At 53.3% G+C, this 26638-nt stretch overlaps 1 protein-coding gene across 5 annotated transcripts; it reads left to right on the top strand.

Moving 5' to 3' along the window:
* Positions 1-354: 354 nt before the first annotated feature.
* DAZAP1 (DAZ associated protein 1) lies at positions 355-26201 on the top strand (the record flags this gene model as incomplete). Of its 5 annotated transcripts, none has more annotated exons than XM_084248807.1 (12): positions 355-383; positions 9078-9118; positions 9738-9904; positions 10183-10248; positions 12320-12430; positions 13647-13695; positions 16917-16999; positions 19618-19771; positions 20924-20953; positions 21074-21214; positions 23707-23883; positions 26026-26201. In XM_084248807.1, 12 exons carry the CDS (start codon positions 355-357, stop codon positions 26199-26201), a joined length of 1224 nt encoding a protein of 407 aa, XP_084104933.1. The 5 variants fall into 5 exon arrangements, with proteins under 5 accessions (XP_084104933.1, XP_084104934.1, XP_084104935.1 ...); XM_084248808.1 differs by having other exon boundaries at positions 26029-26201; XM_084248809.1 differs by having other exon boundaries at positions 12323-12430.
* Positions 26202-26638: the final 437 nt, after the last annotated feature.

Genomic DNA, 26638 nt, shown 5'->3' on the forward strand with positions numbered 1-26638 from the left:
TGCCCCACGGCGACGCCGGCCTCCGCCGACTGGGAAGGCCGAAGCGCGGCCCGCGGCGCGGATTCCGCAGCACGTCCCCGCGCGCGCGCGCACGCACGCAGCACGCAGGGCGTGCCCCTGGCCCCGCCCCCGGAGGCCCCGTGCGGGAGCGCGCCCGGGCGTGCGCAGGGCGGCGGCGCGGGGCACGGGGACGCGCGGTGACCGTTGGCGCTGAGGGGAGGAGGCAGCGCGGCCGCCGCCGTTGCGCAGATCCGGGCGCGGCTGTGGAGAGGGCGCCGGGGCCAGTGACCTTCCGGAGGCGGGAGCGAGCCAGGGGGCCCGGAGACGCCGAGCGCCGCCGTCGCCGCCGCCGCCATGAACAACTCGGGCGCCGACGAGATCGGGTAAGGACGCGCCGCCCCGCCTCGCCTCGCCCCCGCCCCGCTTCCGCCCGTCAAGGTCACGCCGCGGGCCGCGCCGGGGTCGGCTGTCCGGGAGTCCCGCCGCCTTCCGGCCGGGGGCACCCAGGCGGGGCCTGGAGACTTTGGGGGCACCCGAAGTGGGCCTGGAAGGTGCCCGAAGGGGGCCTCGGGGGTCCTGGGGCAGCCCGAGCGGGGTCTGGGGGACTTTTTGGGGGGAGCCGAGCGAGGCCTGGGGGCTTGGGGTGCCCGAGCGGGGCCTGGTGATGCAGGAGCAGAGTTTGGGGTTCCTCAGGCGGGATCTTGCGCGGAGTCTGGGGGGGACTTGCAAAGCGGGAACCTGCGAGGTCTAGGACTCCCTGCCGGCTCCAGCGCCTACATGTCCGCTCGGGGATCCCCGAACGGCAACTTGGAGGTTCGGAGGTGCCCCAGCGGCCCCGTGGCCGCGTTTCTACCGGGCGCCCTTGCTGCTTCCTGGTCGGGGGGTGGCTCCAAATGCGAGCATAGGGGAGCCCGGGGCGCCCCAGCCGCTGCAGCTAGGCTCGAGTTTCCGGCTGAGGAACCCGGAACGGAAGTCAGGGGGTTCCGGGGCGCCCCTGGTCCGCACACGAACTCTGCTGATCGGGCGCACGTGGCAGGCTGGGCCCGGAGGTTCTGATTCTACCGCCGCTCGGCTTCTCCTAGCGACCCCTTCTCCCCCTCCCCATCACCCCCGGGAAAATCAGCAAACCACGGGCCAAGATCACTGGGTGCCAGTCCGGGGTCCGTGCCCGCTGCCCGCGCCGGTATCCGCGGTCCTGGTTCTGGCCGCGCCACCTCATGGGGCGCTTGTTTTTATTTTGCTTAATGCCTCTTACCGGTTCAGCACACACACACCCCCACCCCCACCCCCACCCCGCAAGTTGTATTTTAAATAAAGGAAAAGGGAAACTCCTGCCAAGGGCAGCAAAATTTTTTCTAGGTGTATTTTCCTGGGCACAGCTATTAGAAGAGGTTTGCTGTAACTAAGTTTCCCCTTTGATTACAGCCTAGTGTTTATAGCCTTGCCTAATGCTAAAGGAGGGAAGGACCCAGAGAAGTGATAATAAAGAAGGTAGAAAACCCAGTTCTACAGTAGTCAAGGAATGACTTTCCTTGCAGAGACCAACTCCTACAGAATCCAGCTAAGTTTCTGGCTGCATTCTCACCCGAAGAACCTGGCTCCGGTACCTTCCCGGGTGTGCTTAGGGTGTGTGTTCATAACTGCTTGATTTGGTACTTGGCACTTTGCTGGTGGTGTGTGGCTGACTTCACTTATCCCTTCAGCTGCAGATTATTTCTGCGGACTGAGAGCGCATTTTGTGGGCACCCCCCCATCTCTCCCCTAAAAACACACCACCACCACCCCACAGCACTTAGAGGACCAGGAGGGAAACTCTTGGTTCCTAGCCGCCTTTGTTCTATGAAATGTATTCAGGTACTTGAAGGCTTTTTGAGCTCTGTGTGGGGTGAATGGAAGGGGTGAGGGACTCTGCTTTAACAGGTCTGCCCTCCTGGCATGTGAGCAGCTTTCTACTGCCGCAGGCAGGCGCTGCGGGCTTCGGCTGCCCCTCTCTCCAACTAGAGAAGGGGAAGACTTGGCTTGGCAGGCGCCTACCCTCTGGTGTGACTGCCAGAGAGACAAACCTGGCACTTCACCCTGCAGCCTGGCCCAACTCTCAGGAGTGGCAGAGCCAGGACCCCAGGCTGGTTCTGGGGATCCCACCCCTCAGCACTACAGATCCAGGCTGCTTGGGAAAGCCAAGGAGTAGAACCTAGTTTGGGGGTAGGGACCAGGACCAGTTTACTCTCCCATCCCTCTTCAGCAAGTCCACCCAGATTGCCTGGGTATAAAGTCCTGAATTACAGGTACCACAAACTTTTATTGTTGTGAAGGTGAAAATCAGTTTCCAGAAAGTACTGACTAGTTTCTAGTTGATGTAGGGACCTTGTTTCCCTCTTATGTGGGAGGCCACTTTGACCTCCTGCACAACTCCATGTAGCTGATTCAGAACCATGCTGTGAGCTTCACGACCAGTCCCCTTGAGACTGCTGCATGGAGACCACAGTGGCTGAATTTGGGGTGGGTATTGTGCAGGAGTGAGGATTCAGTTGATTTCTGGTGACACAGGCCCCTCAACTCCCATCTCTTTTGCTTTGGTGTCTGGTCCGTTCCGCCAGAGTGACTCTTTGGGAGTGCTCCTCCCTCCCTCACAGGGACATGGGTGTGGGTATTTGGGGCACCATGTCATCTGTGATGGGAATAAGTCTCCCTTAAGGGAGAGCTTCCCAGGGCTTGACTCAACGACCGTGAAATCTGAAGGAAGACAAGATGTTGGGGAGACCACTGCATTTAGGTCACGTTGTCAGTGTCCGCCAGGTAGAGCTAGGGCTGGAGCTTGAGGGCAGAAGGCCAGTGGAGCTGTGGTGTCCTGGGTGGCCCTGTGCGCAGATGTGTGGCAGGCAGATGTCTCTTCCGAGCCAGGCCCAGGGAATCCCGGGAAACTGCTGAGTGGAAAGATCTGAGCCTTTTACCCCTACCTTGACCTTGGAAGAATCAACTTCAAGCTAGGTCAATTGATACAGATTTCAGAAGCTTACAAGACTTCTGGAGTCTCATGAGCCTTTGGGGCACCTGGCTTCTTGTTACTCATTTCCAGACGTCCAGAGACTGTTCTGGCCACCTCTGGAGCAGCTGATGGTGTCATGGAACTGGACAGAAATTCATGGAAGATTTTATCTGGCATGCTCAGTTCTATTTGTGTCACCTGGGGATGGTAGACAGGGATATCTGGACATTGTTGAGAGCCAGGGCATCCCCTAGGAAGAAGGGCGCAGGAAGGAAAGAGAAAGCAGCATTTGAGTCTCTTAGAAAGCCTTGGGCATGTGGAGTGAGCCCAAGCCTGCTGAAGCCACAGACAGTGAAAGTAATGACCTCGGCGGGAGTGATGACAAGGTTCCAGGCACCCTCCAAAAGATGGAGTGATCGGAAGGCAGAGCACTCAGGTCCTTTGTGGTTAGAGTTCTTTATGGAATGGCTTATTGGAGAAGCTTTGGAAGCAGACACCCCTGAGTGGAACCCTGGCCTGGAAGTGTGGGCACCAGAGACAGGGCGATGTACCTGTCAGATGCGTGTGCTAAGTGCCCAGCCAGATTAGGGGGTGTGTGTGTGTGGTGGTGGGGGGGGGTGTCCTTGTTTGGTGTAGAGGTGTCATGGAGACTGTTTCTTGCGAAGTACAGGGGATAATAGGAACTTGTTGGGGTTGAGAGATAGAGCCAGTCCTCTCTGGGGCTCTTCAGTTGCATTTGGGAGCTTTTCTGGGATAGGGTCTCTCCCCTTTGATAATGCTGACAGTAGGGTTTGGTTTTCCTAATGGCGCCATCCTGGCCACTGTGGACTGCCGAGCAGCATCCCTGACTCTTATCGCTTCAGTGACAGGAGAACCCCAAGTCCTCAAAACCACAGATGTTCCCACGTGTCACCAAGTATCCCCCAAGGAGACAGAATTGCCCTGAATGAGATCTTGTTTGGGCACTTTGGCGCTCTGTGCCTGGTTGCCAGTGTGTCCTGGCCACTTGCTCCTGTGGCTTGGGGTTTGCTTCCTGACCCCTGGAGAATTGGTGCTTCAGATGACTTCCTCTGGTGTCTCAGTTGCAGCAGGCTGAACCCCTTGATGGGTTCCTTGCCTCCACTGCAATGAGTCCCAACTCTAATCCTTCCCTCTGCAGCACAGACTGAGGCTGGAAAGGTCACCCCAGAGTGGACGAGCCAGGGCTTGGATTCAGGGTGTGGGGTTGACTCGTGTGTCATGTGGGAGGAGTAGTGTACCTTGCTGACAAAAAGGAAGCCTGAACTGCAGTGGACAGAGGCTGGCAGGACAATTCACAGATCACAGGGTGGGGTGGGATGGGTTTGGGATGAGCCATGGGTTCCCCCAACTGCCTTCAGCCCTTCATTGTTGCAGCTGAAGTGCCCAGAAGTGGGTGGTTCCCCTGGCACTTTAGCCAGAGTTGCATGTGCCTCCTCCCAGGACTGCCTCCCTCCTTGCAGGGAGACAAGAACATTCTTAGGAGTTAGGGGTCCCAGTGTGTCCTCAGGGGATAAACAGGAAGGTGCACGTGTAGGTGCTGGGACTATTGACAAGTAGCCAGGGTTGGCCCTGGACACTCTGCTTCCTCCCCAGAGGACCAGGTAGCTCAGCTGCTGCCTTTCTGAAGCCTGCCGGTGTTCAGGGGAAGCCACTGAAGAATGACTTTGGCGTAAATACCATGTGGTTGCCCTAAAGCACACAGCGAAAGGAGGTAGTCATCCAAAACCAGGTTTCGATTTCAGCAGACAGAAGAAGGTGAATAGTAACTGGAGCGTCATGTCCACGAGTCATTTCTGCAGAACCCATCCAGGAAGAGGTCACTGGTACCTGCTTTTGGGGTGCAGGCTTTAGACACATGAAGGGCGGTTCGTAAGCCTTGGGAACTGGATAGGGTCTGCCTGTCACTGACTGCCTGAGTAGGGCCTTGACTCTGGATCACCTGGGAGGGCCTAATAAAGCCAGAGGGTTTGTGGGGTACAGGATTGGGGGTGGGAGGACAGATTTCTAACTCCAGCTGAGCATTGGGAGGGAAGGGCTAAAAGGTGAATGACCCCTCACTTTGTTAATCCTTTGATTTGCCTGGACCCCGTTTAAATGCCCCTGGAGCCCTAGACTCACATGCAGAGTGAGTATGTAGATGGCCCAGAGGAGGCAGAACCTCTCCTCGTGTTGACCAGAACAAACTTTGCTACACAGGCAGTGGGGTGCCACCCCCTCGCTTCTCACTCATTACTGGTGAGGTGGACAGCCTTCTTACTTTATGAATTAAAAGCCTAAGGCTCAGCGGTTGTGGCTTTGTGCTGGGGTTCTGAGACACCCCTGCCATCACATGTCAGTTTACCCATTTGGGACCTGGCGAACCTCTGTAGGCTGGGGGAGTGTTCCTCTGGACAGGAGGGTAGGAAACGGAAACACAAAGCACCTTGCATAGTGCAGCATGGAGGGTCTGAGTTCTCATCTAAGTAAACAAGCATCCAAGTAAGGTGTCCTTGATATCGTCTCGCGTAGCCATCTTTTTTTTTTTTTTTTTTTTAGATTTATTTATTTTTATTTATACATGCGCTGGGTACAGTCAGAAGTGCGGGAGGGTGAGAGAATTCACCAGAGCCAGAGTGAAGAGCAGAGCAGGCAGAAGGACCGAAGGACACTGCTGAGGGGAGCAGCGGGCGGCAGGAGAGGTCTGCGCGCCATGTGGGACCCTCCTCCAGTGGCCGGGGAGCAGCCGGGGATCGAACAGGCGCTGCAGAGGCTGCGGGCAGCTTCGCAACCCAGCGCTCAACCGCTGCGCCACCGGGGAGGCCCATCACGTAGCCTTCTTGAGGAGGCTGTTGCAAAAGAAACGTCATTTCCTCTGTAATGAAAAGTTTTCATGACATGATCTTATATAACCTCAGACTTACAGAAAAATCACAGAAATAGTAACAAAAATCCCCATATGCTCTACCCAGTCAGACTTGTCTTGGCTGCAGTTTGCTCTCCCTTACCCCACTGTGTGTGTCTTTTGCGATGATCTGAGTAAACTGGAGCCTGGAGACTTTTTGTTGGCACTTCAGTGTGAATTGTTTTCAGAGAAGAAAACATTCTCTTAAATGAACACGGTACAGTGATAAAATTGGGAAACCCAGTGCTTGCACTCTACATCTTCTGGTTTCAAAATTTGCACAGATAGTGGCATTTTTAATCATCTCCCCTGGAACTTTAAAGATTTAGGTATGTATGTATGTATGTATTTATATATTTATTTATACAAGCACTGGGTACAGTCAGAAGCGTGGGAGGGAGGGTGAGAGAATTCACCAGGGCCAGAGCAGGGAACAGAACAGGCAGACTGATGAAGTACACTGCTGAGGGGAGCAGTGTGCGCGGCAGAAGAGGTTTGTGCACCATGTGGGACCCTGGCTGGTGGCCGGGGATCGAATCAGCGCTGCAGAGGCTGTGGGCAGCTTCGCAGCCCAGCTCTCAACCACTGCGCCACCAGAGAGGCCCCGGAACTTTTTTTTTAAGGATTTATTTATTTATGTGTACAAGAGCTGGGGTTCAGGCCAGAGGTGTGGGGGGTGAGAGGACTCGCTAGAGACAGAGTGGGGAACAGAACAGGCAGACTGACTGAAATACACTGCTGAGGGGAGCAGCGGGAGAGACTGGAGAGTCTGCTGTGCCATGTGGGTAGCTGTGGAGGGGGCATGGAACTCTTGCTACAGAGGCTGCAGCTAGCCCCATAGTGTTGTGCTTAACCCCTTGCACCCCCAGGGAACCCTCCCCTTGAAATTTAAATGAGGACTGGAGCCTGGTCTGGTCAGACTAGTTCCTTCTTTCTGCTGGTGGGAGGACAGAGACCTGGGCTGTGGGAGGGACACCTTCCTGCTTTGACTAGATACACTACTGAGCAGAGGCTGGGGGTTCTCTGAGTGAGTCGGGTTTTGTTTTTGTTTTTAAGGATGCTCAGTCTCTCCTGCATAAAGCAGCTTTTCCACGGCAAACCCCTGTGTCCGTTCCTGTGTCCTACTGGGCCAGTAGGCACTTTCTCCACCATGCCTGCCAGCCTTGAGGGCCTTTCAGTCTTCATTTGTCCTGCGCCCCCTGCTGGGTGCCAGGCTGGGGACAGCCCAGAATTGATCATGAGTCATGCCTTGCCCTTCGGAGAGTGGAACACAGACCTTGCCTTGGAGATTGTGGGGAGGGAGGAGGAGCCTGGGTTTGGTTCTGCAGGGTGTTTAACAGTGCCTCTGTCTCAGCTTCCCACTGCTGTTGGATCAGCAGGTTTCTCTGAAACTTGTCCTCAGATCTCCCTTCTAAGGGAGGCGGAAGCCAGACACGCTGTCCTGACTCTTCAGCCTGCCTCTGCTGTGAACTGGGTTTGTTGACATTTTAAAGAATGCATTGGGGGGGCCTCCCCGGTGGCACAGCAGTTGAGCGCTGGGTTGCGAAGCTGCCCGCAGCCTCTGCAGCGCCAGTTCGATGCCCGGCCGCCAGGCGAGGGTCCCACATGGCGCGCAAACCTCTCCTGCCGCCCGCTGCTCCCCTCAGCAGTGTACTTTGTCATTCTGCCTGCTCTGCTCTCCCCTCTAACTCTGGTGAATTCTCTCACCCTCCCGCACTTCTGACTGTACCCAGTGCTTGTATAAATAAATAAATAAAATCTTTTTTAAAAAAAAAAAAAGAATGCATTGGGGGCCTCCCTGGTGGCCTAGGGGTTAAGTCTCAGCACAACAGCCTGAGTTCCATCCCTGGCCAGGGAGCTACCCACATGGCGCAGCAGACCTCTCCTGTCTCCCCGCTGCTCCCCTCAGCAGTGGATTTCAGTGGGTCCTCCTGTTCTGTTCCCCACTCTGTCTTTGGTGAATCCACACACACACCTACAACTCTAGTCTACATGCAGCTCTTCGGTGCAAAAAAAAAAAAAAAAAAATGCGTTGGGCACCTCTCTGGTGCCAGGGAAGCTGTTTTTCATAATAACAAATTTAAATTGCCCTTTCTTAGGAGAAAGCCAAAGAAAGAACTAGCCCCTGCCAGTTCTGTTGTCACAGGCTTTTTGCCTCCTTCTCCCTCTCCTTTGTCCCTGATTCTGTGTCTCTGTCACTTAAGCTTCAATGGATATTTATGTTAGAGGGCCTAGTACATACCTCACTGGGGTGGTAGTGTGGGTGGGGAGGGGCACATCAGGGGATGCGACTTGACCTGGCTGGAGTCTGGCCTTGGAGAGGGGGGGAGAGGCAGGCAGTAGTGCTTTTGACCTGTGCAAGGAACCACCATCCAGTACCTCAGAGGACTTGCCTGTTAGCACTTGGGTCCAGCTCCCAGGGTGATGGTGTTTGTATCCTCTTTTCCTGGGGAAAGCAAAAGGGCAGGAGGGAGAGCTGTCGCCCCTGCTTCTCTAGCCCCTGGGGCTGGGGAGACTTGGAGGAGGAATGCCCCATGCGCAGGTATCTCTGCAGTGCTGAGGGGTATTCGAGTAACACAAGTAAGCATGGTCACCTTCAGGAGCACCAACAGCACATCACATCACCTGTCTTGGGGTGTACCCTGGCACCCCTGGCCCCTCCCAGGAGAGGTAGAAGCTGCTCAGGGACAGGAGTGACCTTGTGGGATCAGGACTGATTTGAGGGGATACTGACGGGGTAAACTGCAGGGCTGGTGGGTGTGATAAGTGACAGGCCAGGCTCTGGGCTGGGGGCATGGCCTAACCCAGTGATGTGTGGATCCTGACTTGCGACCATGTAGTGGAAGACATCTGAGGCTTCTCCTGTAACCCCTGTCTCTGGTCAGTTGTGGATGGTCTCGGATCCTGACTTTTCAATTCCACACTATTTTGAGAGTAGTAGGGAAACCTGTCATAACCCCACCCTGGAGCAATTCTAGGTGTGACATGACAACCCTCATGTCCCCCTTGAGGTGGCAAGTCTGTAACGCTAAGTAGGAGATGGTAGTAGGTGAAACACCATTGCTATGGCTGTAACCCAAGTTAGCATCAGATTCCCCCACGGGTGAGTCGCCACTTTAGGATGGATCAGCTGGGTAGCATTTTTAGCACAAGTACCATCTTGACCCTGAATGTCTTGTTGAATTGCAGGAAGCTGTTTGTGGGCGGTCTTGACTGGAGTACCACACAAGGTAGGTGTGGATGGGCTATGGCAGGCGCTGCTGCAAGGCTCATGCTTTGGTCTTCAAGTTGTGTAAATCCATCTCTTGCTGCTACCTTGGGATTTTTCAAGTCTCGATTTATTGTCTTGGTTTCTGGGGGGGGGTGACTGGGGGGTATATGATTGGGAGTTGACTGGGGATGGAGAGAAACTGATCATTGGCATTGAAACTGTTTGTCCTGATGTGTCGCCTACAGTTCGGGAAGAACTGTGAGGGCAGGTTCCTAACTTGAGGTCGAGGCACGTTCTGAGAGCAGGGGGGTGGGGGTGTGTGGTTTCATAACAAAATTGACTCTCAAGTTTCTCATATTAGGATTCTCTTAAAGTTGGCTTTCTTGGAGGCCTTTGGCTACCCTGTATTTATAGAGATGTCTGGTCACACAGAGTCCCCTTCCTCCCCAAGTATCTCCATTCTCTCTGCCCGGCCCCTCAGGTTAGTTGATTAATAGTGCAAAAGTTGCTAGTTCCTTGCTTTCCAGGTCAGGCTGAGCTAGTAGAGCAGGAGTGTGCATGTGTGCCGCACACCTGCTGTGACACTGTGCTTAGTGTCCTGGCGTGTATGTTTGTGTTCTGTCCCAATCTCTGAGCAGAGACTCTGCGCAGCTACTTTTCCCAGTATGGAGAAGTGGTAGACTGTGTGATCATGAAAGACAAAACCACCAACCAGTCTCGAGGTTTTGGGTTTGTCAAGTTTAAAGACCCAAACTGCGTGGGGACTGTGCTGGCCAGCAGACCACACACCCTGGACGGCCGCAACGTGAGTGTCTTCTTGAACATGCCCCTTCTCCTGCTCCTTTGCCCCGGATTCTGGGTCGCGTCACTTAAGCGTCAGTGGATATTTATATTAGAGTTTTCCTATGGGTTGCTTTAGAAGGATTAGGCTTAGATTGGATGTTAGCACTGATGGGAAGAATTCACCTGGGGGAGTGGGGGAGTGTGCTAGTTTACTGGGCTACTGGCAACTGTCACTAACTCCTTCTTTTCTAGAGAAAATAGCCCCATATTTACAACTGACTGGTTTGAACCTTTCTACAGATAGACCCAAAGCCATGTACACCTCGGGGGATGCAGCCAGAGAGGACCCGGCCGAAGGAAGGATGGGTAAGGGGCTGGGCAGCAACTCGTGCATTCACAGTCACATTTGAAAGCCTTTGATCTGATGGTGGTGTTCATCAAGACTGAGAGCAGCAGAGGGACTTTTTGCTCATCATTTGAACAACTGAGAATTGTTCAGTTTATCCAACACTGGAAATTTTTTATTTTATATCTGAGAAGATTCTTATTAGTTTGCCTTTAAAAAAAAAAAAACACAAAAAACTAATAGCATAGATCCATTTGTCATTAGGAGCCATTTTATCTTCATCGACTGCTCCCAGCTGGCCCTAGTGGGCACCCCCTTCATCCCTGCTGGTGACACAGTTGTCTTCAAAGCTAAGCTGGTAGCTGCTCCTGTCCTGGCACTGTGGCTCACAGGCGAGGGTCAGTGTGAGACCTGGTTGTGGGTGGCTCAAGTAACCACTTTCACAATCCTCAGTGTGGGGTTTCTCTATGATCTGTGTATGGCATTTGATGCTTGGCCATCTGGAGCAGAGTTGTCCATATCCTGCCCTGCCGCTTCTACCACTCGGCAGTCCAGAGCAGTCGGGTTCTTACAGAAAGTCCTGCTGGGCAGAGCTAGACTGGAGACCTACCGCACAGGACTGACCGGCAGGTCTGGGTTGGAGTCCAAGAACCTGCATCTATATAAGTATCCCAGCCGCTGCTGGTAGACAGGGGCCTCAGACTCTTGGAACAGTTTTTGTTTTTCCAACTTTCTATTAGTAAGCTACTCAGCTACAGAGAAGTTAGAGACTATTGCAGTACACATCCAGATACACCAGCTAGATTCATTAGTCGTAACATTTTGCCGAAGTGCTTTATTTATATTTATGAGGCTCTCGGTCTGCATGAACCTTTCCTAAATATTGGAGTGTGCGTCTCCTAAGAGTGTATCCTCCCCCCATGCAGCCCATCAGCACACCTGAAAGGCCTGTGGGCTCCCTGGTAGCACCTACATCTCCACAGGCATGCTCATGAGTCCGGGGACTGCCGCACAGGGCTGTGTCATGGCCCTGCTCTTCAGGCTGGAATCCATCCAGGGCTCGTCTTCATCTGGTCATTAATGTCTCTGTAGTCCCTTAGAAACAGAATAGGCCCATTTAGTAACCTGCACACCATGGTGGTTAATCCAGTGCAGCTTAACCTATGAACTCCTTGGGTAGAAAGAAAAAGGGGTGGAGGGGTTGCAGAAGGTAGGTAGCATTGCAGGAGCAGGAGCTCAGATTAGAGCAGCCCCCGTGGCCTGGGTGGGCGTGTCCCCTTCCTCCTCTGCCTCCCGAGAGAGCAGCCTCAGCAAGGGTCACCCTCTGAGGAGTGAGGCTTCCTGCAGAGAGCAGGGTGGGGTCAGGAGTGGGAAAGATGAGACAAATGATATGGGTCATCTTCTATCACCAGTTGGGTTTTTTTTTTTTTTTTTTTTTAAGATTTATTTATGCATACAAGAGCTGGGTACAGGCCATAGATGCAGGGGTGGGGTGGGGTGGGGAGGGCAGGCTGAGAGGACTCACCAGAGACAGAGTGGGGAACAGAATAGGCAGAGTAACGGAAGCACACTGCTGAGGGGAGCAGCAGGTGAGACAGGAGAGGTCTGCTGTGCCATGTGGGTTGCTCCCTGGCCGGCCGGGGATCGAACTCGTGCTGCAGAGGCTGCGGATTGCTTCATAGTGCGGTGCTTAACCCCTTGTGCTGCCAGGGAGGCCCCTCTGTCACCAGTTATAATCTTTGAGGCTGCCTTATTTTTTCTTCCTTTCCCTCCTAAAATTCTTTATTCCACATTGTAGAGGTTGTAAATTCTGTAGCCGTTATCATTGAGAATAATTGCACACAGGGCCTCTGGGCTGAGTCCCTGTGTCCTTAGGTGTCTGGGAAATGAGAATTGTTATAGCTTGATTTTTTTGGTTCTCTTAGGACTTACTGGATTTTGGGATATTTTGGTCTAACTTTAGCTGTTAGTCAGTGCAGAGACTTCATCATACCCAATCCATGAAGGGTATTTTGAGGGTTGCTGTGTGTCATGCCCTGCTCCCCCCAACCCCGTAACTATGAACTAATCATCTTTTCCTTCTTGAAATAGCAGAAAGGACCCCGGAGCGATAACAGTAAATCAAATAAGATCTTTGTCGGTGGGATTCCTCACAACTGTGGTGAGACAGAGCTCAGGGAATACTTCAAGAAATTTGGAGTGGTGAGTTCTCTGTACCAGGGATTTGGCCTCTCAGTCTCTACCCCAGTCCACATCCTTGTCCTCTCTGGCCATTTGTACCCTAAGGGATCATTTTTGTGACTTTTCCGGGCAGATGTAAATTTGCCGACTGACCTCCTGGAAGGCCTCTCTGATTGTGAGCATTAGGTAGTTTGGAACAGGGTTCATCTTGGCCATGATACTGGTCTGCTGTCCCTCATCACAGGAGGAAATGTTCTAGACCAAGTCCATAAGAAACCCAGTCCCACGTGGGATCTTGGGGCCTCCCCTAAGGACCTACCACAGGAGGCGCCCACCAGAGGTAGCTGTGGCCTGCAGCAGAAAGTGGGCTTGGGACAGGCTAAAAAGCCAGTACCTTCCTTGGATCCTTGGACCGACGGCCCAGACCCCACCGTCGTGAGTCAGCACTGTCCTCCAGCCCCACCAGGCGATATAAAGCAAGATGTTATGGCCCATTTCCTGCTTGGTGCTTCCTCGGCGCGGGCAGACTTTCTTGTGGGGTGATGTTGTTTTCTTTAAAAGTCTAAAATCCTCTGGACATTTTTTTGGAATTTAGACTCATAAGTTCATCAGGGTTACATAGGGAACTAGGTTCTAGAGGGGCAGGTGGAACAAGAAGTGGGAGGGGGAGAGTGTGGTAGGTGAGAGCAGGGTGAGTGGGTTTATGGGGATGTCCCTGCCAGCAGCTGTGTTATCAGTGGAGCCTGAGTGTGCTGGGGGTAGGGGCGGGGGTTGGGATTGCCAGCCCACAACTAGAAAGCTGGAGTGAGTGAGGCCAGATGGGGCCTAGAGGGCTCTGTGGTTGTATGGGTGCTGGTGGCAGTGGGGATGCCTGGAGCGAGCATCCGAGCACCGGTCCTGGCTTCAGCTCTCTGTGCCCGGAGGAGTCCTGCAGGCCTCCCGGCTCTTACTCCCTGCTAGAGCAGGTGGCTCCACTCAGAACCCAAGTCTGGTGTGACCTGGGTCTCAGGGTCCTGACACCTGCCCTGTGAGTGCTGAGTGGGTGGAGGGGGCATGTGCTTCCCTTTTTGCCTGCTTCTGCTTGTCAATCTGGAGCCTGGACCGGGTCAGCCTCTGCCTCAGGGCTTCCCAATTCAGTGGAGACTGGCCCCAAAGTTGTCAGGCTAAGGAGTTTTAATGTGGTAGCGTGTTGGCAGTGCCCATGGCGCCGGATTGGCTCACCCTGTCTCTCTTCCAGGTCACGGAAGTTGTCATGATCTACGATGCAGAGAAGCAGAGGCCTCGAGGTAAAGGAGATGGAGTTTGTCCTGACCTTCCTCCCCTCAGATGGCAAACTATTTCACAAATTAGGTGGTGGTTGTAGCAACATTGCCTCAGCAAAGGATGATTTGGAGACAAATGATAAAAACATAGGCTCTTCCTGTGCAGCTCCCCAGCCTGTCTGCTTCCCAAGGTCAGACGTTACCCTTTTTTTTTTCTTTTTCTTTTTTTCTTTTTTTTTTGCTTGTTCTTTTGAAATTTTCACAAGTTGACATGAATATCAACATGGTTTCTGTTTTTCAAATGTGTCCTGAAAGATTTGTGGTTCTTTAAAATCACGAACTTACCTACTGACGACTGTCTCCTGTTTTATGTCCACAGCAGCATAGTCAGTCCATGTCATGTCGTCAGGCTAGATCCGCCCCGCTCTGCTTGAATGTGGAGTTTACTTTCTACATCCCATGCTTTTTTCTTGTTGTTTTTTTTTTTCCCCCCTTAATTCAGCGGGGGCAGGTAGGAGGAAGAGTAGCGTGGCCTCGGCATCCCCTCCAGAGTCCCTGAGCTTCTAAACTTGCACGTCTAAATTGGTTTGTGGAACTGGGGCGGCGGGCTCCCAATTTTCGTGTCCCGTGTGTATGTTTGTGTGTGTGTGTGTGTGCGCGTGCGTGCGTGCGTGTGTGTGTGTGTGTGTGTGTGTGTGTGTGTCTGCCTGCTGCTACTGCTGTTTGTCCCCACCCATATGTTTTTGGTTCATCAACTGCTTTTGGACCGGCTGATCCCTGGCTGGGCTCTGCAGCAGCTGAGTCCCCCGCGCACCTGCCCGCCCCTGGAGGCCTCAGTAGAACACTGAGCAGGGCCCGCAGCATGCCCGCCATGCTGGAGAATAGTTTGCCATTTGAATCCCATCCTCTACTCCGTGATTTAAGTAACGCATTCTTCACTTCATGTTGATTAAGCTGTTAAGTCTTAGTCTTAATTTAATTTAGACATACATGCTTAGTGACATAATTAAGTGTTTCATAGTAAAGTACAGTAATGTTAAGTAAGTTGTTTTTCCTTTTCTCCCTGTGAATTGTTTGTGATTAACGATATCTCTTTAGATTTCTCTTCTCCAGGTGCTAAATTATATCACACAGGTACAGGCCAGGCCCGCGGTCAGAGGAGGGAACGGGCTTTGCTCCAGTGGGGTGTAAACGAAGTTTCAGTGTGTTTCTGTTCCGCTTCCTCAGTGGTGATGTCGCCTCTTGACAGACAGACGTACTGTAGACGCCCCGTCCCGGGGCTCTTTCCCAGGACTCACGGCCTCTTGCGCTAATGGACCACTCGAGCCCCATGGTTTCAGGCATTCCTGCAGCTTGAGAAATTGTCAACTTTTATATAACGCTGTTCATCACCCATTTCGTGTTCCACATCTTGCCTCCAGTCTTACGGAACCTCGGGATGGGATTACTGAAGGCGCTCTTAGATCCCTGGGTCGGACCTCTCAGGCCAGGCAGAACTGCCTCTTTTCCTTGCCCCGGATCTGGGAGCACCCAGGCTGGCCATGGGCGGTAGAGCTGGCTTAGAACATCCTCTGCCATCGAAACTCTGAGAGTCCTGAATGCTAAGCAAGCAGGGGACGGGCACTTCCCCGAGAGCAGTAGTTGGTCAGGGGACTGCCTGGAGAGCATGCTCCTGGTGTCCTGTCCTTCCTGAATCTCTCGACAGACGCTCTGCCTCCCCGTCCCTCCCGCTGTGGGTTTAAGGCCCCATCCTCGGGGTTCTTCCCCATTTGTGCTGGGCCCTGCTCCTGCCCTCGGACTCCTGTCTGCCTTGTGCCTTCCTCCCCTGTCCCTCCTTTCCAGCTGTGTCTCCTTTTGTCTGTTTTGCCCTCAAACTTCTAAATGCTCAGTGCCTTCTCTGCATCATGTGCAGGCCTCTTGTACATGTTTGTGTGTGGTCAGGCCCGGCTGCACTTGCATAGAGAGACTCATGTATGCCAGGAGGCTCCCGAGTCCCAGGTGCCTTCCCTGCCAGTCTCTCACCACGGGTTTCTAAACTGTCTTTTCCCCATTTCCATCATTGTCCCTCCACAGTTCAGCCTGTCATCTTCCTGTGCAGTTCCAGCACCTACAGCCCCCCATCCCTCTCTCATCAACTTAAGAGGTCTTAGGATAGCTGCTCCCTCCCAGAGCCCTTCCCCTTCTGCTCTGACCCTGGTCCTTGGATGCACATCTACCTGCTCTCCTGCCCCTCTGGCATGGGCCTGTCCCCACCTCTGCCTCTGCCTCGTGATGCACTGTCCCCTGCACCTCTCTTCCCACACTGTCTTCAACACTGGCCTTCCCCGCACGCCCGACTTCTGTTCTCTGGTCTTTTAGTACAGAGCAGATGGGCCCTAGGCAGAGCTAGTGCACAGAGACTAGAACCAGACACGCCACGTTAGCTGGGTGGTCGAATTCACCCAGATCAACCAAACTTCGTTTATACTGCCACTTTCTTGTGTTTGGGAAATGCTAAATTTTTTTCTCTGTAAAATTCTTCTTTTGATGACATGGTGCCTCTTGCTCTTGCTGCTGACAGCAGAGTTTGACCTGCTGGAACCCGTTGTGGCCTGTATCTTTGTGTATCTTACTGATGTAGATATGTACAGATAGATACGGTATCCATACGTATGTTACTCTGACAGGACTCCTTGGGCTTACCCAACAGTGTTGGATAAGCTTAGCGAGGCACTAACTGTGTAGAGACGTACTTCTTTTTAACGCGCTAGAACAATATATGGCTGCTGTCAGCACTAGCTGCAAAGCAAATTGCAAGCCAAGGGGGAGAACCTGGGTTTCAGAAAAGCAGAAGCACATTCACAGCCGACTGAGGCAGAGCTCTGGTCCTGGCTCCCTGCCTGCAGGAATCCCCTGCAGTGACCTCCCACAGAGTGTTCTAGCAGACTCTGGTGTTTTATTTGTCCACATCAGCGTTTGGGGCTGCTCACAAGCCAGGCCCTCACCCTTCCGCTGTCTGCCTGCTGCTTTCTCAGATACGCCCCTGGTTGTTCCAGAGCTGTCCTTGGCCTCTGCCCCCAGGCGTCCGTATGGAGACTTCTTTACTGCCTCAATTGCCAGAGCTGGGGGCCTGACCCCATGGCCTCACACACTGCAGCTTTGCTGAAACCCTTGGTCGATCCCTCGGCCCGTCCCTAATACTGTTCATCATCCTGTTTTGTGTCACAACACCCTGCTACCTTGATTCACTCTTCGTCGTTGGCTAGGTTTTGGATTTATTACTTTCGAGGACGAACAATCAGTGGACCAGGCTGTCAACATGCATTTTCACGACATCATGGGCAAAAAAGTGTGTAGTTGTAGTTTTATTTTACCTTAAGACCAAACCAAGTCTTAGGCAACTTAGGGATTTCACTGGAAATGAAAAATTCCTTAACAGGAAAATGGGTGGGGTGAGTCCTGGTCCTTTGCTGTGTTGGGTTGGCCCTGGTTCTGAAGAAGCAGGCGCCATCTTGACCAGCTCTGCTCCCAGAGTTGTGCTCTAAATCACCTCGGGCGGGCAGGCCAGGGCCTAGCGGGTCAGAGGGTCCAGTGGGCTGGCCTCCAGTGAGATGGCCGGGTTGCCTCAGGCTTGGTTTCAGAGACCACTCCTTCAGATGTCTGCTTGTATCTATTGTTTGATGCCGACCCACAATGTGAGAAGTGAACCTTTGAGAACTGAGGTTCCCTTTAAAACTAAGAGAAATATAAACATCATGAAGGATTGGTTTTTGTAAATTGGGTCACTTACTGTGAAACTCGGTCCCAACCACATGCTCTCGATAGAACTTAACTCCATGCAGTCAAGTGACCTCAGTTGTTCCATCTTCATACTGTGTCTCCCACAAGTGGCCCCAACTTGTCATGGAACGAAGCCATCAACTCAAAAGTGAATAACTGGTAGAAGTTTTGCAGTGCAGAATTTCTTACAGTTACCAAAGACTTGGGGGTCCCAGTTGTTGGAGGATTCCTGTCTAGGTCCTTTTTTAAATGCTTGGCGTAGCCCTGTGGCAGGAAGCACTGGTGCTGTGCAGTCGGGTTTCCTGCCCTGGTTCAGCGTGCCCCCCTCTTCTGAAGAGGCCCTGTCCCTCTCTCAGGATGCTGTGGGGGACATGGACCCTCCTCAAAGTTCACAGTCGTAGCATATATAGCTGATTTCATACGTAGGTCCTTAGATTTTGTTACATGCTTTTAATTCATTCCATTTGACCTGAATGAGCAGGAGACAGCATTTAAATCCTGCTGTGGGGTGCATTGAGCGCTTGGTGTAAAATGAGCATGCAGGTTTCAAGGACACGTAGGAATTATGAGTACAGTTCAGAGGAGGCCGAATTCAGTTCTTCGTATCAGACTGTGACATGTAAGATTGGTCAGCAGCATGGTCCTGCCTGAGGGATAGCAAGGTGTGCTGGGTGCGCTGATTGGCCCCAGTCCCTGGCAGCTGTCCTAGCCCCACTGTCACAGGATGCAGCGGTGTGCGTGAGGTACCTAGAGGCTCTGAGTGACTTCCCCCAATGTCCAAAGTAAAACACACAGTCACCGTTGCGTCACTGGTGGGCAGTATCCCCTGGCTCCCCCAGTGGAGACTTCTGTTCCTAAATGGCTCAGGTCCCACTAGGTATTAAAACCAGAATGCTGAGTGGCTACATCTGTGTTTTGATAGGAAAAGGGTAAAAGATTTTGTTTTTAAATTACAAGGGCTGCTCTACTTTGTAAGCAGGAACTGAATTCCCTTAAGAGGAGAGTGTGTGAGGACTCATTAATTAGAGTTCTTTGAACCAGGTCCCTTGGTTCTGCTGTCACATGCCCATCTCTGCAGTGTCCTTAGGGCACAGGAAGGCGGGTCTTTGTGCCTCATCCCACTTCCTGTTTGTTCTCTACCAGGAGAGGGTTTTAAGGCAGAACTGATGGAATTCTGAATACTTACCATTCAGCTAGTCGGACCCCCAAGGATGACTCCAAGTGGTTTCATTGTTTCTTTCCTCTCATTAAAATTTATCATAAAAATAAGAAATTCAAGCTCCTCTGCTGAAGCAGCCCTCAAGTTGGGAAATCTTGTTCCTCTGTCCAGAGTTCAAAGCGCTGGAGGAGGAGGGAGCTGTGCTGCTGCGGGGCCTCAGCTTAAGTAGGTCAGGCTAGTCCCTGCCCGTTGTTTCTGAACGCTGCCCAGTGCAGGTTTCCTGTCACCAAGTCCCAGAAAGGAAGGGCTCCGGGTGCTGACCACACACAGTATGAAGATTGCTTACTGATTCCAATGTCCATTTTATTGCATGTTTGTTTACTTTTTTGTTAGATGTAATGTAAGATTCTCTTTATCACATCCATTCCCTCTGACATTATTTTGAGTTAATTGAGATGCTTTAAGCGTTAGCCTGGGGAAGGTAAGTCCTTATCTTCCATTAGATGTTTTAAATAAAAGCCTAAGTCAAACACCTGTGTTTCTCAGGTATGATCTCTGAGTGCAGGTAGGGTGGGTGGGCTCTGGAGAGGTTCTGGGCTTCTCCCAGAGGGGTGCTCTCAACCTCCTGCCTCATAGGGGTCCTAGGAGGCTGGGATGATCCTGGCCTCTGTCCTTGAGGCTCCTAGGCTGCTGAACGAGGATGCTGCCATTTTAACTTAACTGCAAGCTCCAAACTCCTGAGGGTCTTGGCCCTACTCCCTGCTCTGCAGCGGACAGGGCTCACATGTCTTAGAGTTGATTTGTTGTACCTGAGAAACATTTTTTAAATAACAACAACAAAAAAATAAACTACAAAAGAAATTTTAAAGAAAAAAAGCTACTGGCCTAAGTAAGGTTTATAGTTAAGTATTTAGTCTTAAGTCTTATTAAGATGCTAAGTGTAGTTGTAAGTTACCTGAGGGTGTGTCTGAAGGGAAGGGGCTCCTAGACCCGCGGCCCCAGCCTAAACCAGAGCTTTGTTTATCCAGGTGGAGGTTAAACGGGCCGAGCCTCGGGACAGCAAAAGCCAAGCTCCAGGACAGCCAGGTGCCAGCCAGTGGGGGAGCCGGGTCATGCCCAGTGCTGCCAATGGCTGGGCAGGCCAGCCCCCGCCCACATGGCAGCAAGGATATGGACCGCAAGGTAAGATTCCATGTGCCAACTATCATGCCCTGGGACAGCCTTTGAGGCTGGGTCCAGCAGCTTCGTGCATCCCTTTACGCACCGCAGAGGTGGGGCACACGCCCACCTGGCCTGCCTAGTTGACAGGTTGGTTTAGGCCCCCGACACACAGATGTTGACCTTTCAGTCCCATGCTGGGCACTAAGCACTTAAACCCTTCCTTACGCCCTAGAGTGGGTAATGTTGCGTCAGTTTCAAGATGAAGATGGGAGTCAGGGAGCCTGGGCTCCTTGTAATCACTGGTTCTTCTGGTGTGTGGCTGGTACCCATCCTGTCCTCAGCCAGCATTATATGCCTGATGTTGCCACATTGTTACATAAAGCTCTTTCCCTTCACTGCCCCTGGTCTGGGGGAGGGTCAGGGCAGTGCCTGGGGCAGTTCAGGGGGGAGCACCAGGCATGTCCACAGTGAGGTGGCATGAGTAATGGGTGGATGGAGGCCTGACTGGTTCAGGGCTCAGAACATGCTGCTGGTAGGGTTGGGATTGCACCCAGCCTGGAGGCGGCTCCCAGTTCTGCCTTTTGCCCTGTGTTCTTCCTGCTCCCCGGGCTGCAGGCTAACCTGTGGAATACTCTGGTCTTCTGTGGGGTGTGGGGTGGGCAGAGCAGGCTCAACCAGCGTGGTGGGAGGTTCAGGGTGCTGTAGCAGCCTCCACCTTCAGAAAGCACACCGTCCCCAACTTTTAGGGGTAGGCAAAGAGACCAGGTACGACTGATCTAAATCCAAGAGCCTGCAGAACTGTCTTTAAAACAGGCATGTTGTTGCAAAGCAGAATCCAGCTGCAGGAAACAAACTCGCCTTGGCCACCTGCCCAGTCCTGGGATCTACTTCCCAGCTCTAAGTTCCACCTGTGTCTGCATCTCAGTTCCTAGTCTCCATCCCTTCTGTGCTCTGTTGTGCTTGTGCCACTTGACCCGGGCCTCTGTGGGGATCTTCCCTGTAGAAGCAAGGACCCCTCTGCCTTTTGTTCTTGAGAAGTCACAGGCCTCCTCCAGTGTGTCCACATAGCAGGGGAAACGTCCTATGACATGCTACAGAGCAGAAGGGTAGAGTGTCGCCTGCTGTCACTGACATTGAACTGACACTATACACCCCCCCTTTTTGTTTTCTTAGGAATGTGGGTGCCAGCAGGACAGGCAATTGGTAAGTCCCTATTTGTAGAAAACAGGGAAAGCGCATTATTGCAGACTCTGGCCAAACAGGCCTGGGGTGGTGGGTGGGGTCTGTCTGTCTGCCTTGCTCACCCTGCATCCTGTGTTCCAGGTGGCTATGGACCACCCCCTGCGGGAAGAGGAGCCCCACCGCCACCTCCGCCATTCACCTCTTACATCGTGTCCACCCCTCCTGGAGGGTTCCCCCCTCCTCAGGGCTTCCCACAGGGTTACGGCGCCCCCCCACAGTTCAGTAAGTCGTGGGAGCCCCGAGGGGAGAGCCCTGAGGGAGACTTTGATTTGAAGGGCCATTGCCCCACAGCCAGGGCAACCCTGGCCACTGCATCTGCCACACATCCCTGCAGTGTGGCCAGTTTCACCTCACGTCAGCTTCTCAGGAGAGTGTCTGGACCTCGTAGTTTTAATTTGAAACAGAGGACTTGAGGATTTGAACACCTTGGGTCTAGATTCACTTGCCTCTGGGCTTTGCTTTGTAATTGAGATCTGGATTCTAACAGCCAACAGGCCTAGAGGCTCTCCTTAGTTCCCCTCCTGCCCTCAGTAGGAAACAACTACGAGCAGTGCAGAGCAGAGCAACACCTTACCCAAATGTGACAGGGTCACCTCCGCTTGTTATTCAGCTGGCAGGAAACATCCCTTTCTTTTCTTTTCTTTTTCTTTTTTTTTTTTTAAAGATTTATTTATTTATTTATACAGGAGCTGGGGTACAGTCAGAGGCACGGTTGGGTGAGAGAATTCACCAGAGACAGAGCAGGGAGCAGAACAGGCAGACGGACCAAACACTGCTGAGGGGAGCAGCGGGAGCAACAGGAGAGATCTGCCACGCCATGTGGAATCTCATCCTGCCCGGCCAGAAATCGAACCCACACTGCATAAGCTGTGGACAGCTTCACAGTGCTGTACTCAACCCACTGCGCCACCGGGAGGGCCAATACCCCTTTCTTTTCTTGCTGAGTCCTCCGAGTCTCATGTGTTTGCCTCTCAAGGTGTGCCGCAATTTGGATAGTTCTCACGGGGGCTCGGTCACCTGGGACCAGGGCCATGGACTAAGCCACCACCAAGTAAAAGATGTGCTCCTCCTCCCCAGACCACATTGAACTTGTGCTGTAGTGGCTGGCAGTAGCTTGATAGAGCTGTCCTTAACCCTGCGCCACCAGGGAGGCCCTTCGATTTGATTTCTAATTAGTCAAAAGGTAGATAAGAACTGGGGGGTGTCTGAGCACATTGGGTGAGTGCGGCCCCTGCACGGCTGACTTCCTAGGGTTCTCTGTCTTCCCATGCACAGGGATGGTGCTGTGTATGTGGTTGACGTGGTTCTTTTTTATTTTTTTAAAGATTGATTTATGCGGGCCTCCCCGGTGGCGCAGCGGTTGAGCGCTGGGTTGCGAAGCTGCCCGCAGCCTCGGCACCGCCAGTTTGATCCCTGGCTGCTCCCCGGCCACCGGAGAGGGTCCCCATGGCGCGCAGACCTCCCCTGCTGCCCGCTGCTCCCCTCAGCAGTGTACTTCGGTCCTTCTGCCTGCTCTGCTCCCCGCTCTGGCTCTGGTGAATTCTCTCACCCTCCCGCGCTTCTGAGTACCCAGTGCTTGTATAAATAAAATAAATAAATCTTAAAAAAAAAAAAAGATTGATTTATGCATATAAGAGCTGGGGTGTAGGCTAGAGGTGCGGGGTGGTAAGAGGACCCACCAGAGACAGAGTGGGGAGCAGAATAGGCAGATCCACCAAAACACTGCTAAGGGGAGCAGCGGGCCAGATAGGAGAGGTCTGCTGTGCCATATGGGTCATCTCCTTGGCCGGGGATCAGACTCATGCTCCAGTGGCTGTAGATACCTTCATAGTACTGTGACTTAACCTCTTGCGCCACCAGGGAGGCCCCTGACTTTGTTCTTAAAAGTATTTCCCAAGCAGAGGTCTCCCTGGTAGCCTAGGGTTTAGTTCTCAGCATTACCACCACTACAGCCTGAGTTCAGTCCCCAGCCAGGGAGCTGACCCACATGGCGCGGCAGACCTCTCCTGTCTCGCTCGCTGCTCCCCCCAACAGTGTATTTCAGTCGATCTGCCTGTTCTGTTCTCCACTCTGTCTCTGGTGAACCCTCTCCTCCTCCCTCTCCCCACCCTGGCCCCACACCTCTGGCCTATACCCCAGTTCTTCTATGTGTAAGGGAATCTCTCTTAATTTTTTTTTTTAAAGGTTTACTTTTATGCATACAAGAGCTGACGACAGGCCAGAGATGCGGGGTGTCGGGGAAGGGCGGTGAGAGGATTCACCAGAGACAGAGCAGGGAGCAGAATAGGCAGACTGACTGAAATACACTGCTGAGGGGAGCAGCAGGAGAGGTCTGCTGCGCCATGTGGGTTGCTCCCTGGCCAGGGATCAAACTCGTGCTGCAGAGGCTGCGGTTAGCTTCATAAGTTGTGTCTTAACCCCTTGCGCCACCAGGGAGGCACAGGAATCTTTTTTTAAAAGTATTTTCCAGGCAGTTCCTCCTCCTCCTCTAAGCTGCTACCTAATACTCATGGTTGGCTATAGCACTGGCAGCTGGGTGAGCTCTGCCAACACTGGAAAGTGTACCTGTCAGTTTTTCTGGAGCAGGTCAATCCCTTAAGCAGAGCCCAGGTTCACCGTGTGAGGCCCTCAAGGACTAGCCTCTCACTGGTGTTCAAATGGACAGGGTCATGGGTGTATTCGTGTCTGTGTCTTTCTTTCCTGTTTGTTCACAGGTTTCGGCTATGGGCCTCCACCTCCACCTCCGGATCAGTTTGCCCCTCCGGGGGTCCCCCCTCCACCTGCTACTCCAGGGGCAGCACCTCTGGCCTTCCCACCGCCTCCATCTCAGGCCGCCCCAGACATGAGCAAACCCCCGACGGCACAGCCAGACTTCCCTTACAGCCAGTATGGTGAGTCACTGCCATCTTTACCCCTGCTCAGACCTGCAGTGCCGCCTGGGCCCCAGCCCTTGCCCTGCAGTCTCCAGCTTCCTCCCTTGCAGACCAGTTTACCGCCAGGTTTTAGTGAAGCCAGGGGATGGCCTGTGGTGTGGGGGGTGTTGGAGAGAGCTCAAGTGACCTAGGGCCAGGCAACCATGGAGCTGGATTTGGTTTCTTAGGTTTCTGCCAGGGCGCTAGTCTGAGAAAGACATTGGCTGCACAGCAGGTGTCCTATGGGTTTGACATCTGTCCTGGACTCCCTGGAGAATGGTCTGAGGCTGCAGTCTCTGTTGGGTCTAGAGACACCCAGCAGGCCCTTTCCCGGTGGCTCTCGGGTTTCCAGTTCCTAAGGCACTGCTGGGACTGTGGGCTGGTGGTTCTCGTCTGTGGCAGGCTCTGCCTTAGATGTGGGCTTTGTGTTGCACTCGGCAGGCTGGTGGTTGAGTGCATCCTTGCAAGCCTTGCGTGTGCCAGGAGGCAGAGCTCTGTGAGGGCAGCGTCTGGCTGGTGGGCTGCGTCAGACAGGGTTCACAGCTTGCCAGTCTCCCAGCACTGGGAATGCACCCATACCAGGGGCCTGAGCCCAGGTCCCAAGGACAGCTGGGGCTGCGGAACCTGCAGTTTCATTGCTGAATTCCCCACTGGGAGCTCCACTGTTCCTACTTCCTTGCCTAGACTGGCTTGCTCAACACTGCCGTGTCTGCGCAGCAAAACTGCTCTTACCCTTGAATGCCATTCCCAGCCATGTGCCCCTCACACTCCTGCATCACGCTTCTTGTTCCCCATGGGCTATCGCCAGACTGCTGCCACCCAGTGCCTGGGTTCCTGACCCTACCCTGGAACACACAGGCTTTGGTGGTAGGCACAGTGTAAGTCCCCAAGGTGAGGGTGTGCATGAGCAAGAGTGTGTCCCCACCTACCCTACTCTTCTGCCAAGGCCACCCCGGGGTAGTCACCCTGGTCTCGTCTCTTGCCAGGCCTGGGTTCCTATTCTCCAGACCCGTCGAACTTCGGGTCCATACTTTGTTTACACTCTTATGGTCAGGCTGAGCAGTGATGTGGCCTAGGTAGGTGGCACTTCCAAATCCATGGTCCCCCTTCTGCCTGCACCCAGGCAATGGATATGGCTTTCTCTGCCATGCTGGGCGGGGTGGACCCAGGGGTGCCCGTGGGACGGGGCCCTTGCTGGGGCCAGCCTCTTGACAGACCCTAGAGCCCTGCCGCTACAGGCTTGTGCAGACCCCGTGCCTCTTAGCCCCCGTTGGGAATCCAGGAGGGCCCAGGGCTGAGCCTTCATCCGAAGTGCATTCCAGGGGGGCATGGGCCAGGATGGTGCGGTCACCTTTTCCAGAAGCACTTCTTCGCCCTCTGAGGTCGTGCGCCAGGTCTGGGACCTGTTTGAACAGGCTCTGGGAACATATCCAGCAGGAGCGCTGAAACCTGCTCGTGGTACAGTCTCTTCCTGGACCTGTGCCTGTCACCTGCTTGTTTGACCTCCGCAGTGAGGACATCTGGGGGGGCGTCCTGGAGGAAGGGGCATTGAATTTTTTTTCTTTTTTCGTTTTTTCTTTTTTTGTAAGAAAAAGAAAAAGTTTAACTTTTTAAAGAATTTGACATGTCTGCCTCCTGCAGACGTGGGGGTAAACCCCGCATGACTGAGGCGCTCGCTTTCGTATTTTCTTATCCTTGAAAGCAGTACTGTGCCCACCCTGCAGTTCACTTGGGAGCAAACCTAGACGTCACCCTGGGAGGCAGGTCAGAGAGCCTGTGGCTTCAAGCTCCAAGCCCTCCTCCGCCACCCAGACCTGCTGCAAGGGCCCAGCCCGCAGAGCCCCAGGGTGGGAATGGGGGCCTTGGAGCTGGCAGCTTGAGGGCTGGGCCCACGGGCCTTAGAGCACTTTTCTTTCTGTGTGGACAACCCTGCGCAGGGTCCTGCTGTGGGAGTTCAGGGTGGGCTTCCGGGGAAACGTTGGTTCCTAACTTTCCCCACAACCTGCCCCTGTCCTCTGGCGTGGGCCCTGGCCAGCAGGATGCCCGGTGAAGCAGGTGCCAGGTGCCAGAGGCGATCTGGCAGAGGTGCTCCTGCCAGGGCTCACTGGACTCTCTCCCCAGCAGGTTATGGACAGGACTTGGCTGGCTTTGGACAGGGCTTCTCAGACCCCAGTCAGCAGCCCCCCTCCTACGGGGGCCCCTCGGTGCCAGGGTCGGGGGGCCCCCCCGCTGGCGGAAGTGGCTTTGGACGAGGGCAGAACCACAACGTGCAAGGATTCCATCCCTATAGACGCTAGCCAGCCGGCACCACACGGACTGCAGGACGGCTGGGACCCAGGATTTGAAACTTGTGAACTCGTGACAATCACAAACTTGGTGGACAATAGCGACTCAACCTGGGGGGCGGGGGGGAGGGTGAGAGGCTTTTGGAGGTGGCTGTGGGTGTCTGGACTGAAGTTTTTAAATATATTTCTTTCTCTAACCCATCAGCACAATAAAAGAAAAGTCACTGGTTCAACAACAGGGTTTAAAAAAGTCTTCAGCTTTAATTCAAAACTTCAGGTTTCTTTCCTTTTTTTTTTTGAAATTATTTTCCTGAGCCTTTTGTTTTACCATATATTGTAAACTTTTATGTTAAAGAAAAAATATACATTTACAAATTGTGAGATTTTTAAGAGAAATTTTCTACAATGTATACTGGCTTATTTTTTAATTTAAAACAGGGTTTCCGGCA

Source organism: Talpa europaea (assembly GCF_964194135.1).
Source record: "Talpa europaea genome assembly, chromosome: 12".
Lineage (NCBI taxonomy): Eukaryota > Metazoa > Chordata > Mammalia > Eulipotyphla > Talpidae > Talpa > Talpa europaea.